Raw genomic sequence first — 15,354 nt, forward strand, 5'->3', positions numbered from 1 at the left:
AGGTACGTAGGTCGCAATAGTGATTGCGACAAAGGGTTACAATTTGATTCCCGGGTCGGGCAAACTATCGTTGGAATTATTCCGGTTTTTGAACAATTCTTAGTAATATCATGGAGTCAATTAAACTTAGTAAAACACTAGTGCCACGTAGGTGGACTAGGGTTTATGTCAACCCAGCCTATAGACCAGGGTTTATTCAGTCATCCTAACTCTGAATATGCGACGTCAAATCGAATCGGACATCAGCACGCTTCGCTCGCTCGTCCCGATACAAAAACACATCTTCTTTTTTGAATCACTTTCGTTTTTTAATCCGAGATATTTTGTTACAATACAAAATGTTACCCATTTCACGTGGAAAATCGACGTACAGGTTAAATTTCGTTATGAGAAAATCTTTTGTAAAAACAATACCAATATTCAGATATCCGTACCGCAATTCTTATTTATTTATCAATTTTAAGCCGATATTGGGTAACCACTCGAGTAGTTAAGTTATAAATCAGTGATGGGCATTTTAAATATCATCGCTTAATATTATTAATACAGTGCCAATGACTTGCTAAAATGAACAGCAATGGAGGCACCAGTGCTGTCCATTCATTCATTAGCAATTAAGTTAATATCCGGAAATAAACAGCTTGAACCACTTGTTTAATTATCTTTAGTTATCTACGTAAAATGAACTTTTAATTCAAACTTCAAACACGTCGTTATTTATGTATGGAAAGGTAGGTAGGTAGGTAACTACGTAAGTATGCAAAAGTGCGAAGGTGGTGCCGAAAAGTAATTTGAAAATTAAATTAAAAACGGTTACGTTTGTTGTTGGTCATGCCGAGTTGCCAAACCGTCGACGCTCCTCTCCAGTTACTGTGTAAGAAATATAAACATTCCGGCATTTTATCAGCTAAGAGGAATGGCCGACTAATTGGTTCGATGTCTTTTATCTAAAATCACTTAGTAGGTAAGTGGGCTGATAGACTTGTAGAGGTCATTGTTTTAGATAGGTACCTACATCATGTGTAGGCACTAACTTTACCTATAACTCATTGGCTATTTGAGCAAAGATATTTGGCGGACTAGACGAGATATAGTATAATCTTTTCATCGTCCAACACAATCCACTATGTTACTTATTTTATAAGCAGTTAGATAATTCATCATTTTAAAACATAATTGCAAAATGGCAGAATAATGCTCCCTAAGTACCCATCTTTCACCATGCCGGAACCTTTTTGTCGAGTTCAAGCCCGACAGTTTGTTTAATAAAAACCTATTTAATCTACGCCGACCTTTATTTACCTGACCCATAAGTAATTGCGGTGGACGCTTGACATTCGATGTATTCGCTTGCCGCTGCCGTGTAGGGTCCGCATCATGTATTTCATGTCGGGCACGTTCGTACTGCTTTGCAGCCACTCTACTCATTATTAACGTGCCAGTGTTCTCGCTGTGGCTTCTCTCAATTTCCAAAATTAGGTAATTAACTGACGGTATAACAGTTAGTAGGTAAAATAGTGTTGGTTGTTGCTGCAAGTTTTGATTATTTAGTAGATAGTCACTAAGCAGTACTCATTATGTACTTTGATATTAATAACTGTTTAGTTACAAGGATGCAGTGAACTGAAACGGAAACGCTGCCTATGAGTAGGTGTTTTATATCGCAGGCATTGCTACGTGGCCATGCTTTACGCCTACGTTGGGTGTCCACCCCGATGAGCGCTCGTTGAACCGAGCCACCCGTCACTACTCCAACCTACGTGGATGGTTTAGAATAGGATCCCTTCGTTGCAGGCTGCATGTAGGATATCAATCAATCTATTTTAATAGGTGCATGAATTTTATCCTCATGATGTTCAAAAGTTGTAAGTTGTAATTTAAAGATAGTTAATTTTCCCAGATTAAAATATCAGGTTGTTAGATTTAATTTATTCGATTTATAATTCGAATATGTATATTAAACTTATTTATTTAATTTTTTAAAGTCCAACATCGTCAATTAGATCCCATCACAAGACATTTCCTGGAATAGTACTTATTTAACTTCAAGCAAGCCGTCTATTAATTGGATTCAACTTTACTACCTACTAGAGTACTTTAACACAAACAAACATATCTAGACATTTAATAAAATTGTACATTAAGCGCACAATTCTAAACAAGAACTTTACTAAACAGAATAAAAGAAAACGACACTTCTACTTGATATAATAAACTTTAATACTTCTTAAAAGGAAAGGAAACGTTAGCATTTGCTCTCTTTCGCGTCCATCAATATATTTCTAGACTGTAAAGTAGCAATGGCAAGAGTTCGGTCATGTTTTTCTTCACTCAACTGAAGTTGTAGATTCTTTACTTCCATTTTCAATGTTTTTACTTCATTCTGTAGGCGCATAACTATTGTCCACAAACTCGGCGAAGCCTGACTTGATGTAGAGTGTATCGGCAGCGACGGTGACCTCACCAAAGCCTCTATTGCCGGATTCTCGTCGTCGCATTCTGAAAATACAATTTTGTGGAAGTATACAGCAATACAATACAATACAATTTGCTTCAGATGGATATTTCACCTGATACCCACCTTGTACAAGTTTGCTCAAGTAATTAATACGCTACATGCTTGCTAATTTATGGTTAAAGTCATTTTGCGAGGCATTCTCATTATCAGATCAGTAGTGCACCTAATCATTTTGCTGATCAAAATACTATCTACACCGTATTCCTTCAGGTATGGCGACGGTAACGTTTTCAAGATGTTAATAATAACTACAGTTCAATAGAAAAATAAATATAATATTGTACCACACAATTTCGTTAACATATAAAGATTATTAGAGTCGTTATACATATAGGATAAATGAATATTTTCAATTAACTTATACCTCATCCATGTATGTAAATATTACACTAGTGCTTTCGTTATTAAAAAGTGGAATCAACATATTTAATTCAAGGTAAGAATATGAGAAACATTAAGACTAGACGAGGAACAAGTTGTACAATATAATTCTTATGACGATTACACAAACATTCAGAATGTAAATCTTTCAATAATATCAATTGTGTGTTATAGGTACATGTATGCTAGATATTCCCCTCAAATAATGGGTACAAAAGCAACGAATACATATACAATAATATTAATTTATTATAACAACATACATATATCTTATCTGTGTATATGCAATACAGGTATTTTCGTTTATATGGTACAGTATTTGACAACACAACATATATAATGAAGAAATTAATGGATTATATCCAGTTCGTAAAAGGCATCGATTTGTTAGTAATAATAGTTGTAAATACATAATTACACAAATAACACTACTCGCTACGTTGTTAATAATATACTACAAACAAATACTTAATATAAAGATACACCATTTTTACATTATATAGACTTCTATGAAACGTAAATACTGAAATCGATTAATAGTTGTTTAAAACTTAACAAAATATACAACCATTACAAGTTATCGACCTCTTCTATTGCACCAAATTAATAATAACGTAGAAGAGAAACGATAGCAGACAAACACACCGTTCAACAAACAAAGCTCATATTTTTGGTTCGCCAATTACATGCTGAATAAATACAAAGGGTAATTCATTCAGGTACCCGCCATCAAAGAGTATACTTAATGAAGTCAGCTCAGAACAGCTACCTAGGCACATAGCAGGCATTGTACATTTTGCGCGTCCAACAATAAATCGATAACTTCGTGTCAATGATCTCGCCTTATAGTGAAAGCTGTGCAATGTCAAGCTTTGCAACTTTAAGTGACTATCGCACGGAGAAAATCACTATATGCATGAAAATTACTAATTCAAACAGTGATTATGTAATACTATAGACTCCATTAATAAAAAAAAAAAATACATTAAAAATTAAAGATCCACGAATATGTGGATTCTTGAAATGAATATATTTTCAGTAGCTACGACACGATCTTAAAATCCCTATTACAATATTTAATTAAAATCCAGCTGTAATCAGTACACGACCTGGATATGTGGGAAAGCGTGAGGTGGATTTTCAGTTTCCACTTCAATTAATCAGTGCCAGCATATGCTTGACAAGCTCCACTATTTTTAGCTCTTTTCCCTAATGGGCTGTGGGAATAGCGCATCGCTGAATCAGTTCTTATGTTTGTTGGTGACGCAATATGTGTAATGCAACTTATTTAAAACATGTATTTCTACGGACTGACTTCCAAGATAAAGAAAAACGTTTTTTGAGATTATTCTTTCGAGACTTCGTAAAAGGCAGAGACATTTTGCATTAGATAATGACACAATGAAACAGGTTAAAGCGTAGGCAGTGCTGCAGTTGGCACTGGAACAGTAACGTCCGTATGTAAATGTAGCATGCAGTGCATTGCGCTATCCTGTTCAATAATAAATGAATGGCACGCGGCGGCCGCTGCTGCCCACTGTGATTGCCCGCCGCCGCCGCACAACCTAATAACTCGCCTCACTTGTCTCTATTAGCACTAGCCTCCACAACTAATATAATTACTTAATTACATTAAAATAAATATTTCTTTCGTACATTTTTATATAAAATCAGCTGTAAAGATTGTAAAAGTACAAAAGATGAGTTTAGTAGTAGTATGTATTCTAGTTGTTTTTAAACAATATCAGTGATTTTCATGTTTATATTGCCAATATATATCCAATCATAGGTATATTTTGACAAACATATTTAATAGATTCACAAATGTTGATAATAAATATATAATTCAAAAAAGTAACGACAATTTTAATGACTCCTACTCTTAATAGATGTCTGCGTATAAAAAGCACCATTTGGCATTTAATGGATTCCAATCATAAATACAAACAACTATGAAGAAAAATGTATCCTTGGCATCATTCCATTACTGAATTCACCAATTCATGATTATAGTCTTAGAGTGTAGACATTTAATATATTAATTCCTTACAATCTACTAGTTGCTATAAGCATAACCATGCAAATTATGCTACAATTATTTAATGCACCACAAAAATATATTTATAAAATATACAAGCAACTTTTTTAATTATTTTCTCTAATTACTAAATAATACTGCACACATGCATTGTATATGAAAAATCTATTTAATATTGATAAAAACGCTTGTTCGACCGTTACATTAAGCCTACGTCAATGGCACCAGCACTAAATTGAAATCAAGGCGAATGGTAGTACCGCGAACGTGGACATTCGCCCTGCTTGCAACTCGTTTTGTTATATTACATTTAGTGCACAAATATAATGATCAGCAACTATGAAAATGAGGATGCAATTATTCAAATAAAACAAACAATTATAATATTAGTCAATGGGATCAGCTTTGGTTAAATGTAAAATTTGAAAATGAAACAGATTTTCAACGATCACACTTGTCACGAGATTACAGACGTGGTTAAATTCTGGAGGTAATCCGAGCGAACAGCGAAAGGGTGATTGATATGTAGGAACAACAATTGAGCATAAAACTAGTTTATCTACTTATGTCAATCAAAATGATGAGATTTGGTGAGTTGTTTGACAAAGGTGCCACAACACCAAGTGGAGGAGCGCGCGGAGCGGGAGGCGGTGGAAGGCGAGGGGACGGTGAGCACCGCGCGCAGCGGCGCCGCCAGGCTCGGGTGCGAGCCGCTGCGGCGCTCCCGGCCGCATATCAACTTCTGTCTGCGCTCCTCGGAACACTCCCACAGATTGGGATTAGAGCGATTCATGTCGAATTTTCGGTCCGACAGCAGCCTCCTCGTGTCCGGGCCTCGATACAAATATGCGTCCGCCGCAGAGGAGCTTTTGTTACGTTTTACTTTTGTCGTTTTACTACAGCCGGAATATTCGGGCGTGTTACTTCGCTGGACGGTCGGAAGTTTAGTGTAGTTATAGTGAGGTATGTTAGTAGCGGGTGCGTGATATTGTACTTTACCGAGAGACAAGTGGCCGCAGTCCACTGCAGGTGCGATATAAAGGCAGCCGCATGTAACAAAATAGAAAGATTCAGACTACCAGATCAAGAGACGAATGAGATTCGTAGTGTCCTTATTAGATTAGGTAGATAGCCGGCCTTTGTTTATACACATCAAGCGCACTTTGAAGAGAGTCTTGCGATTGTTAGTGACAAGATACATTTGGTGATGGCAGTAAGGAAGAATATACTAAATATTTGACTATTGTAGATCACATACTCGAGACTATAGTCGATACGGAAATAAAACAAATAAGTAACCTCTACGACTAGCTACTTTGTACTCATACGAACTAAAGTTACAATAAATAAAATTACTATAATTTATTACCGTATCTTTGAGAATAAATTAATACTTACGATATACGATCAGATCTACAAGAACTAATATAGTGAACGAGAGATTATTAAAGCATGCTGCCCATGCACTTAGAGATGTGTGCCTGCATAGATACCGATATATATACGGAGACACTGAGTATTGTAATAAATTAACATACTGATACACGAAGTGCTTACTTAATATAAATATATCGTCATTACACCAACAACAGCAAACTTGAACAAATATTATTCTCAAGCGCTACTTGTATGACTAGCGAAAAATTTGGTTTCATGTAAATACAGATCTGTCATTCTAAGAACCAACTGATTATGCGGTTTCTTGACTTCGCATGTCTCCTCCTTGTCGACTCGAATATCTCCAGCGGAATATTGGGTACTGCATAATAAATACGCTGTGTTAGTGAATGCTGCGACCTGCTCATAATCATCATTCAATTACAACGTCTTATTATAATTATGACGTTTATACTTTCGCAAAACATATTATACAGCGATATTGGTTTACTTTTTATAGCTGGATTTAAGTACTGAAGAGGAACGAAGAAGTATATTTACAGTAAATTAAAAACGATTCTACATAGATTAAGGTATTAATCCGCTGAAGCAATAGTAGCTGGTTTAGCATTCTCTTTAGAAGTACTACAGGTCTCTGTCAAGTATTGTGTCATGTGGTAGAGGGAGTAATTCAAAGATACTCACCTGAACTTACAGCGTTTCTGCAGCGCGCCGAGGTGCAGTAAGCCTCGATAACTTTTAATATTAGGGCGTCCTCTTCATAAGAATTGGACTTTCGTTGATGCGGCGCATAAGGGTGCGTTGGTCCAATGTTTTCGTCGGAACCAACCGTGAATGATTGCGGTCTGAGAGGCGGTGCCGGCCGTAAACATGTTATGCTCCATCCTACGGGTGCAAGAAACGAAATATTACAGTAAGTACTCCAATCTTATTTGTTACTAACATCTAGGAAAATATTGAAGCAGGTACTCGTTATCAACGAGATTGACCACGTACGTTTATACAATTTAATTACTTAGGTATCATGTATCTTTGGATATAACTTATTATTAACTTCAGTGAAATATTCTCTAAGAAAAACCACTAATTAGGTATTTGGATAAGAGGCATCTATCAACCACGAGTTAATTGCATGAACATCTTAATGACTAATTTATCTCAAGATATCGCACACGTGTGTTAATAATAAAAATAAATTACCTTTATTGCTGTAGTTTGAGCCAGCCGTGTCGATGAAATCCACAGATGAAAACTTTTTGCCGATAGGACTTTTATTTGACTTAGCAGGTGATTGGTCAAGAGAGTCACACGAATTTAAGAGCCAGCGCGCCGACTGATTCTTTTGTTTATTTTTTTGCGTTTGTTGCATATGTTGTGTGTAGCTTTGATGATTGTTGAATGAATGTGATCTTTTATGGTTTGTTAGACCAGACGATAAATCAGAGTTATTGCTGTCGCTCATGGCCATCTGTGAAAAACAAAACACGTTACTCAACCAATACTTGTACCAGTAGACTAAGTACGACTGTAGAGTTAGCAAGTAGATACATTTGTGCGAGTAGTTTCGTAATAATTTACAACTTCTTTAGCAGCATTTGTTCAAACAATTTTAATTATCTGAAATAAGCAAGGATATCTAGCGGACACTTGCCAGCTGCCTCGTCATCAGTTTCAAACATCTGCATTTGTGTAATTATCTACCGACGCTCTCATATTCTTTATCCCAGTTCAAATGGGTTTAAAAAAATAAGGTATTCAAACACTGGGTTGTTCAATGCGTGTCCATATATTGGCGTGAGGAAATAGGTCATTAAAGCCTTACCATGCATATTTTCATCTTAATCGGTTAGTATAATTACATGATATCTACTTGCATGATTGTTTTTAGTTAGTATGATGAATAAACACAGGCAAGGATGATCAAGTAAAGCACTGCAACACTGGGGTAACTCTAATGACAGTATTAATCTAATGGTTACAAATCCTCAAGGCAATATTATCTTCAAACCAGTGACACAAATCAGTAGCTCTTTACAAAAGAATAATCCTTGCCTGAGTCGGTGACCACGGTAATGGGTAACTTTGCTTTCATCCACCAGTGTGCGTACAAATCTGACCGATACACCACAAAGCCGCTTTGGGCTTCAGCTAAACCCTTCTGCACTTTCGACAAGTCTTCACTGCGAGACCTCGCCTTGCGCAATTGCAAGTTATTCTCATTCATACTTTGTAAGTTTTCCTTGTTAAAAACATCTCGATTGCGAGGCGCGTTGGCCCGAGACTGCCTCTGCATGTTATTGGTTTCTGGAGTTTCACGATAAATACGCATATGGTAATGTAGGCTAGGCTTTGATTTTTCTGTTATGTTCAAAGTACTCCACTGACAGGGTATCGGTTGACGGACATTCTTAGGAATTTCTATGTGAGTGCTAGGCTTCCTATACACCCTTGGTGGAGGTTCAGGTTTTAGTCTAATCTCTGGCACATAGCGTTCGATGTTTCTTCTAATAGAAGTTCGTTTTATCTGCGTTGTTGGTACTGTCGGTGGGGCAGTAAACGTAGACGTTAAGTTCATGTGTGATGAATCCATGACATCGAGGCTGTTCTCCGAAGTGACACTTGTAACACACGAAGTTCTAGCGGTCGATCCAAATGGCGAAGTACACCTGCACTGATCCTCATATGTAGCCGCCTCTATTTCAGACAACGTTACTTTCTTTCGATGGTCGGCATCAAAACTTGCCTGAGACAAATTGGTTAAAGAACCTTTTGAATTATCACAGCTCTTGTCGTGACTATCAGATTCATGCCCTGCGGTACCAGAACTCGAGTATTCGTGCATGTTTAGCTCTGGCGAAGCTAAGTTGCAGCTGCCCACAACACCGGAGTCAGACGATCGAGGGCTGGGACACACTGATCTGTTACAACATTCACATTTTCTATGCATCTTGTGGTTTTCTGATTGAGAGCTCATTCTATGTATCCTATCATCTTCATTTCTGTGGTAATTCTCAGTTTCCACCATAGACCTTGACATGGAACGTCTTATTCTTTTGTCTGAATTTAGTGAATGCTTTCTGAAAGGCACGTTAGTGTTCAGATTAACATTAATTATCTTCATATTTTCCTCCTCGTTTCTAAACATTGGTGGTGGATCCAATATTATAGATTCTATAGGACTGTAACTTTGTTTCGGTGATGGAGGAGCCAACAGTTGTAGCACGTCAGACGTTAGCTGCTCATCAGCACTTTCATCTTCAGGAGTGTAACTTTCCTCTGTAGATTTCCAGAGTTTCGTGACTGATTCATTTTTAGCACTAACATTTGGAAAGCTCCGCCTTGTAGGCAAAAAATCTTTTTCTTCACTGCCAAGAATGTCAATTTGTGTACTTTGATCCATATTAACTAAATCTTCACATGCCATATACGTTCTCACTTCGAAGCTGGAATTCTCAGTACTTTCGGAATGTGGGGCAAAAGGATACAAATTGTTTATTCCTCCTAAAGAAGATTTCTGGTATTGTTGACCACTGTCGATAGTATTTATAGTGTTGTGAGGTTTCTTACTGCCAATAGAGATTCCTTCAAAGAGGTCACGTGTACAATCGGCCCTGAGTGTTGACTGTGTATCATCCAAATGCATATCAGAGGCATTATTATCAAAATAACGCACATAACCAAAGTTACTACCCCAACTACTACACGACGATATTGTTCGCGGACTTTCCATAGCATTCTGTCTCAAAATTTTTGAGCAGTTGACTGCTTCTGCATCAGTGCAGCTAGAGCTTGTGTATGATTCAGTGCCGTCGGTTTCTCTATCGCTGTCATCACTGTCAGAATAATCTGCGTCGGCGCCAATCGTGCCGTCATTTTCTATTTTTAAACGTATATGGTTTTTGTGTCTCCTTCTAACAGGTAATCCAGTTAACTCGAAAGCCTTAGCCCACGTTCTTTCATGCAGAAGTTTGCGTAACATCTGCCTCGTGATAACTTTTTTCTTAACGAGTCTCGCAAAATATTTGGTTAACGAGTAGTAAGGTGATGCAGAAGGGTAGCTAGGCGGTGGCAACGTGACGTGATAAAGGCTGCGGCGACTAGAGTTGATGCTAGACAACGCCCCTTCAGAAGGAGAGCGGGTCAGCTATACAACCAAAAATAAACCCTTAGTCTTGTGTAAACAAAGTACATTCTAGTTCAAGTGACTATTAGACGCGTACAAAATTTCTTTGTAGTAATGCAAATTGGGGTAACATTTGTAAGCGATACTTACATGTGGCAGAGATTGCGGTTGTCCAGGCTCATGAGCAGGACTGCTGGTGTTGGAGTGTTTTTGTAACAGACTGACCCAGTTGTCAGCTTCAGCCCTTGTTTGACACACTGCTACAATCGTGTCTATCATTGGTCCGCCTATTTCAAATGCATTCTTTCTGGTATCTGTATCATCTAATTTAGAGACTGTGATGCCAGTTAGTGGAAGACAACCCTGTAAAAGGATTATAATTAGACAATGTTTCTTTAGACAAAAAGAATTCAATGTTTCGTAGATTTAGTTCGAACTTACTTCATACACAAATGCAGATACTCTCTTGCTAACAGAAAGTAAGAGTAATGCTGAAGGGAAGAGCACAAGATAGCGATCTTGATGTGAGGGGCCTACAGCTACACTGCCCATATGCAACACATCCCCAAGAGACGCCAGTTCACCTCCCGGCCAGCCGCGAACCTCGCCAGTAACCACTTGGAGCTCTAACTCTTTTTGACGTCGTAATGCCGCACAGCCACTCTAAAAAAAATCATATCATCAGGATTCTTTTGAAATCAATTCTTTGGTGTTGGAGAAAAAGTCTGTATACATGTATAATATATATAAAAAAAAAAAGATTTCTACAATAATACACTAATTAAAATAACTTTTCTCATGATAGTCGTAAGTGAGACAGCTCAAGGGTCAAGGATAAAGTTAGCAATTAGCAAAACATAATGTTTCAGTTGCTAAGATCAAAAAACCGATAATTTTAGTTACTTAAGTATGTCTCATGAAAGTTATTATAAAAATATGCTAAGATCTCATTAATATAGGTATAAGACCACTAGAAAAAGTAAGTGTACTCTAGCAGAGCAACACCCTTCAGGGATACAAGATAGAATTATGTAACATTATACATACAGCTATATCCTTGTACACAACAGATGCCCGATGGGTGTCACCCCTATCTGGGTGTGCCTCATGGACATGCCTTGCCAGCTCCTGCAGCATTGCTGGATATTTCCCCAACCTCCGGAATGGCTTTGACAAGCCAGCTGTCAATACAAGCACCCCAGGACAAACAGCGCCAGCTTCTTCCATCCATGTATTCAGCTCTTCCCTATAGAAAATAATTAATAATTATTCCCTCACATTTTATAGACAATCATAGCTTAGGTCTTAAAACAACCATTATTCTATTTAACATCAACTGTCAATTTTAATTATTACTAGAACCACAACTTACTTGTATTTGTCAAGAATACAAACTGCCTTTGGATGGCCAGCACAATAAGTTTGGTGCACACTCTTAATTTTTGGTGCCCATTGTAAAAACAGACCGCCTACTCTTTGATCAGGCCCAGTCTTTGTTGCACATTCATCTAATAATGCCAGAAATTGCTCATGAACTTGAAGCACCTCATTTATATTGCCTGTCAACTGCTTGAATTCATCTCTTGTTAGCCTATAAACAAACAAAAACCTTAATAAAACACATCTGAATCAATTCTATAAAACATAAGACAGCTAAAAGAATATAATATATTTAGTTTTTTAATTTGTAGTGTAAATCTACCACTAGCAACTTGTACCAATACAAATTACCTAAAATAAATAAACAAAAAACAACTTACATGTCGCTTTTCTCCAAAGGCTGTAAGAAATTGCTGACAAGTCCCTGCATTTCAGCCACATGAGCCTTCTCAGAGTCTATTATATCTTTGAGGACTACATTTCTGAATGCCTGTATTTCTGATGCTGCCCTTATAGGGGATGTTGTCACACTACCTGATGGATCTGTGGTAAAGTTTGTGTTGATAAAACATAAATACTTTTCAGTGTTTAGTTGTATGCATGTATGAGTTAAATAGGTCAAGTATACATTTGTATTTATTTATTTTTTTTGCAAAATCAATTATGAAAACCACAATGATATTGGTAGGTAGTAAGTAGTACTAAGGGAGTTTCGATAGTGGTGTGGTCTAATTGTTAAATAATTTAAGTTTTCAATGAATTCACATAATTTTTCGACAGTTAATTAAATTTATAAGACAATACCTTTATGTTCAGTCACATAGTTGCTTGGGAACCAGCCAGTAGTCTCGCCTAAAGTTCCCTCCCACCATCCACCTTCTTCTTTTTGGGTAACAGTTATAATGTCGCCTTTTTTGAAACATAGCTCGTCGTTATTTTTTCCCTTGAAAGAATAAATTGCTTTCACCAAGCAATTTTCGGTTGACATTTTATTTATTTTCTAGCACCATGTTCTAAATTCTAGAACAGAAGAGAAATCCCAATGAGAATAGTCGAATGCTAATCATTGAGCAGGTTTACATTCATTATGTCGATCCGCCGGGTTACATCAGTACAAAGTGTTTCCAAATACGTCCACAATTAGAATTTATGAGTAATTATTTTAATGAGGCACGAGAATTTGTTCAGATTGAAATATTTTTTGGACAGCTCACAGAAATAACAGGAAGTGTTGGAGTCAAATCATAAAATTGTATTACACAGTCAAAGTATTGGTGACACTGAATAAATACACACAAAAATACTTGAATACATCCGAAATGTACAACAATAATACGGTTTAATAATTCAATAACTGATTAACAACGTACAAAAACGTAAAATCCTCGATTTTCACGGACTTCCAGTTCCAAAAATAAATAGACCACAGACTAGACTAGAGTATGAATGCCAAAATATAATTGACAGCAAATTGAAACTTCTATAGTTTGTGGACCAAGTCCGACAGCTGAAAATATAAAATAAAGCCCTGACTTCACAAGATGAATTCAGGATTAATATTTGTATTTTGCAAACATTGCAAATTATATTTGGCTTTAAGTTCTAGGTGTCTTTATTTTTGCATTAAACGCTTTAGTGGAACCGCGTTCTCCATAATGTTCCGACAGATTTGGACAATAATAAAAAATATTGACAAGGGAATCGAATCCGTAAAATTACCTACGAAATTGCGCCAATCCAAGCCTACCTTTACGTCGTAGTTTGGTTCAATATGTATTTAAACTGTGGCGCTTTACGCTAGTTAGGCATCACATATTTTAGCGTAAAACTTCCAGTTTAGAAATACTACTTCTTCTTTACCCACATTTCAGCAAAATATTACCTGAATAGAAAAAAAACTATAGATCATTCCCTGAGCCGGTATTGAAATTATTTTGCTAGTCTATTGGTCTAACACAAGGACGTTAGAAAAAGGTCTAATACGAAGTACTATCATAGCTCGAAGGAGATAGAACTGCGCAAGTTAAATTATCGACACATTATTATGCGTTTTATTGCGTATAATTTATGAGCGAGTTTATAATAAGAGCAAATCAGCTAACTCACCCATGTCTAGTGATACAAATATTCCTTCTAAAATACAATGAGTCTTATCTATACAATGTTTTCAATAATGGGTTTTGGTCTATAAAATGTTTTATAGCTATAATGAGAAGGCTTAAAGGGTGGTTTGATGCCTTTTAGCAGGGAACATTTACTGGAACATCTCCAAATCAAACACATAAGTTTTAGTACAAATTTAATAAATGAAAAATTACATAAAAAATATAGGTAATGCCTATTGCTTATCTGTAATTACAAATTATTAGATATATTATTTACATTATCTTAAAAATGTAAGAATGTTATTTATTTATTTATTTAAATTATTATGTATTGAGATTATAATTACAAAAACTCATCACACCAATCTTTCAAACACTGATAACAGTCCGCAGATTGTTTAGAGTTAGCATTACATGTGTCCTTCAGCCATTCTTGGAAAAGCTCTTTATCTTTCTTTAAAACAAGAAATTGTCCCAGTACCGTGTAGGCCTGTAAAAATAATTTAAAATGATTAAAACATTATAAATTATACAATATCACATGAGTAATCAATCAATACTAATTTATTCCCTCATTATACAATAATATTGTAGTTGGTTGTTAGGCTTTCACATTCACAATCTAAAATTAGCTATGACTAGATTTTGAAGCGCAAAAAGGATTACTTATTTTGCTAACTATAATATTCCTACTACATAATTGATAGTGTTCATATTTTACTAATGTGATAATTTAATGAATGTAATAGCATTTTTATTTACAAAACAAAGAAAGCATCACATAACCTAGTTTATAATTACTGTTAGGTGTACCCAAATAGATTTTATTTGCAGGATGTTATTAAATTGTGGAAATTATTGAATAGATAAACTATGTAAAACATAATTTGACAAGGTTCATTGGTAGTTTGATTGTTAAATGATAGAAACCGGCACAATTATTACTACCTAATAAGTATACTCTTTCACGCTTAAGCCTACAAATCTAATCTAGCGTTATTCTAGCGCATTAATTACTGCTTTAGCTTTATCAAATATACGGTTTCTTGAAGTACTTTGATACTACTTTATAAACATTGCACAGTCCACCAACCTTGTCGAATCCCGCCGTTTCCAATCTCTTTCCCAATACCTCACCGACGCCAGCTAGCTCAGTAACAGGTTTTTCTCCCATAGGCTCAGCAACAAAGTTTCTATGTTTTTGTGATGTACTCGACATTGTGGCAGAGTAATTTTAATATCTTCAAGTACAAACAATTAAATTATAGTAATAAGCGCAACAACTTGACACTCCTTTGAATGTAGTTATCAATAACGATGATTAATCTAACGGTAATCGTGCAAACCAAACAACATTGAAGTTGAAGAATTAAGCTTAAGGGTTGCCAAATTAAAAATTTAAACCATAGTA

At 36.1% G+C, this 15,354-nt stretch overlaps 2 protein-coding genes across 10 annotated transcripts; both read right to left on the bottom strand.

The window, feature by feature from the left end:
* Window positions 1–2,196: 2,196 nt before the first annotated feature.
* On the bottom strand, window positions 2,197–13,336 carry LOC118273071 (rho guanine nucleotide exchange factor 7). Of its 9 annotated transcripts, none has more exons than XM_035589842.2 (10): window positions 13,209–13,260; window positions 12,643–12,858; window positions 12,219–12,381; window positions 11,831–12,049; window positions 11,506–11,704; window positions 10,900–11,121; window positions 10,609–10,821; window positions 7,536–7,803; window positions 7,020–7,220; window positions 2,197–2,499 (listed from the first exon to the last, which is right to left on the bottom strand). In XM_035589842.2, exons 2-10 carry the CDS (start codon window positions 12,824–12,826, stop codon window positions 2,246–2,248), a joined length of 1,923 nt encoding a protein of 640 aa, XP_035445735.1. In that variant the 5' UTR covers window positions 12,827–12,858; window positions 13,209–13,260; the 3' UTR covers window positions 2,197–2,245. The 9 variants fall into 9 exon arrangements, with proteins under 9 accessions (XP_035445735.1, XP_050552132.1, XP_050551027.1 ...); XM_050696175.1 differs by lacking the exon at window positions 2,197–2,499 and adding an exon at window positions 2,773–6,696 and having other exon boundaries at window positions 13,209–13,270; XM_050695070.1 differs by lacking the exon at window positions 2,197–2,499 and adding an exon at window positions 2,773–5,960 and having other exon boundaries at window positions 13,209–13,265.
* Window positions 13,337–14,120: 784 nt separating this feature from the next.
* LOC118273051 (barrier-to-autointegration factor) lies at window positions 14,121–15,309 on the bottom strand. Its single transcript, XM_035589811.2, has 2 exons — window positions 15,037–15,309; window positions 14,121–14,433 (listed from the first exon to the last, which is right to left on the bottom strand). The coding sequence occupies exons 1-2, from the start codon at window positions 15,160–15,162 to the stop codon at window positions 14,287–14,289; spliced, it is 273 nt and encodes a 90-aa protein (XP_035445704.1). The 5' UTR covers window positions 15,163–15,309; the 3' UTR covers window positions 14,121–14,286.
* Window positions 15,310–15,354: the final 45 nt, after the last annotated feature.

This window comes from Spodoptera frugiperda, chromosome 1 (genome assembly GCF_023101765.2).
Source record: "Spodoptera frugiperda isolate SF20-4 chromosome 1, AGI-APGP_CSIRO_Sfru_2.0, whole genome shotgun sequence".
Taxonomy (NCBI): Eukaryota; Metazoa; Arthropoda; class Insecta; order Lepidoptera; family Noctuidae; genus Spodoptera; species Spodoptera frugiperda.

What these genes read in the sequence shown, in the direction of transcription:
- LOC118273051 (XM_035589811.2), bottom strand. Translation starts at nt 15,162, where the DNA reads ATGTCGAGTACATCACAAAAACATAGAAACTTTGTTGCTGAGCCTATG. An exon ending in AAACGGCGGGATTCGACAAG is followed by an intron (nt 14,434 to 15,036) that starts GTTGGTGGACTG and finishes TTATTTTTACAG; the next exon opens with GCCTACACGGTACTGGGACA.
- LOC118273071 (XM_035589838.2), bottom strand. Translation starts at nt 12,826, where the DNA reads ATGTCAACCGAAAATTGCTTGGTGAAAGCAATTTATTCTTTCAAGGGA. An exon ending in CCTTTGGAGAAAAGCGACAT is followed by an intron (nt 12,050 to 12,218) that starts GTAAGTTGTTTT and finishes GTTTGTTTATAG; the next exon opens with GCTAACAAGAGATGAATTCA. An exon ending in TTGTGTACAAGGATATAGCT is followed by an intron (nt 11,122 to 11,505) that starts GTATGTATAATG and finishes GATTTTTTTTAG; the next exon opens with AGTGGCTGTGCGGCATTACG.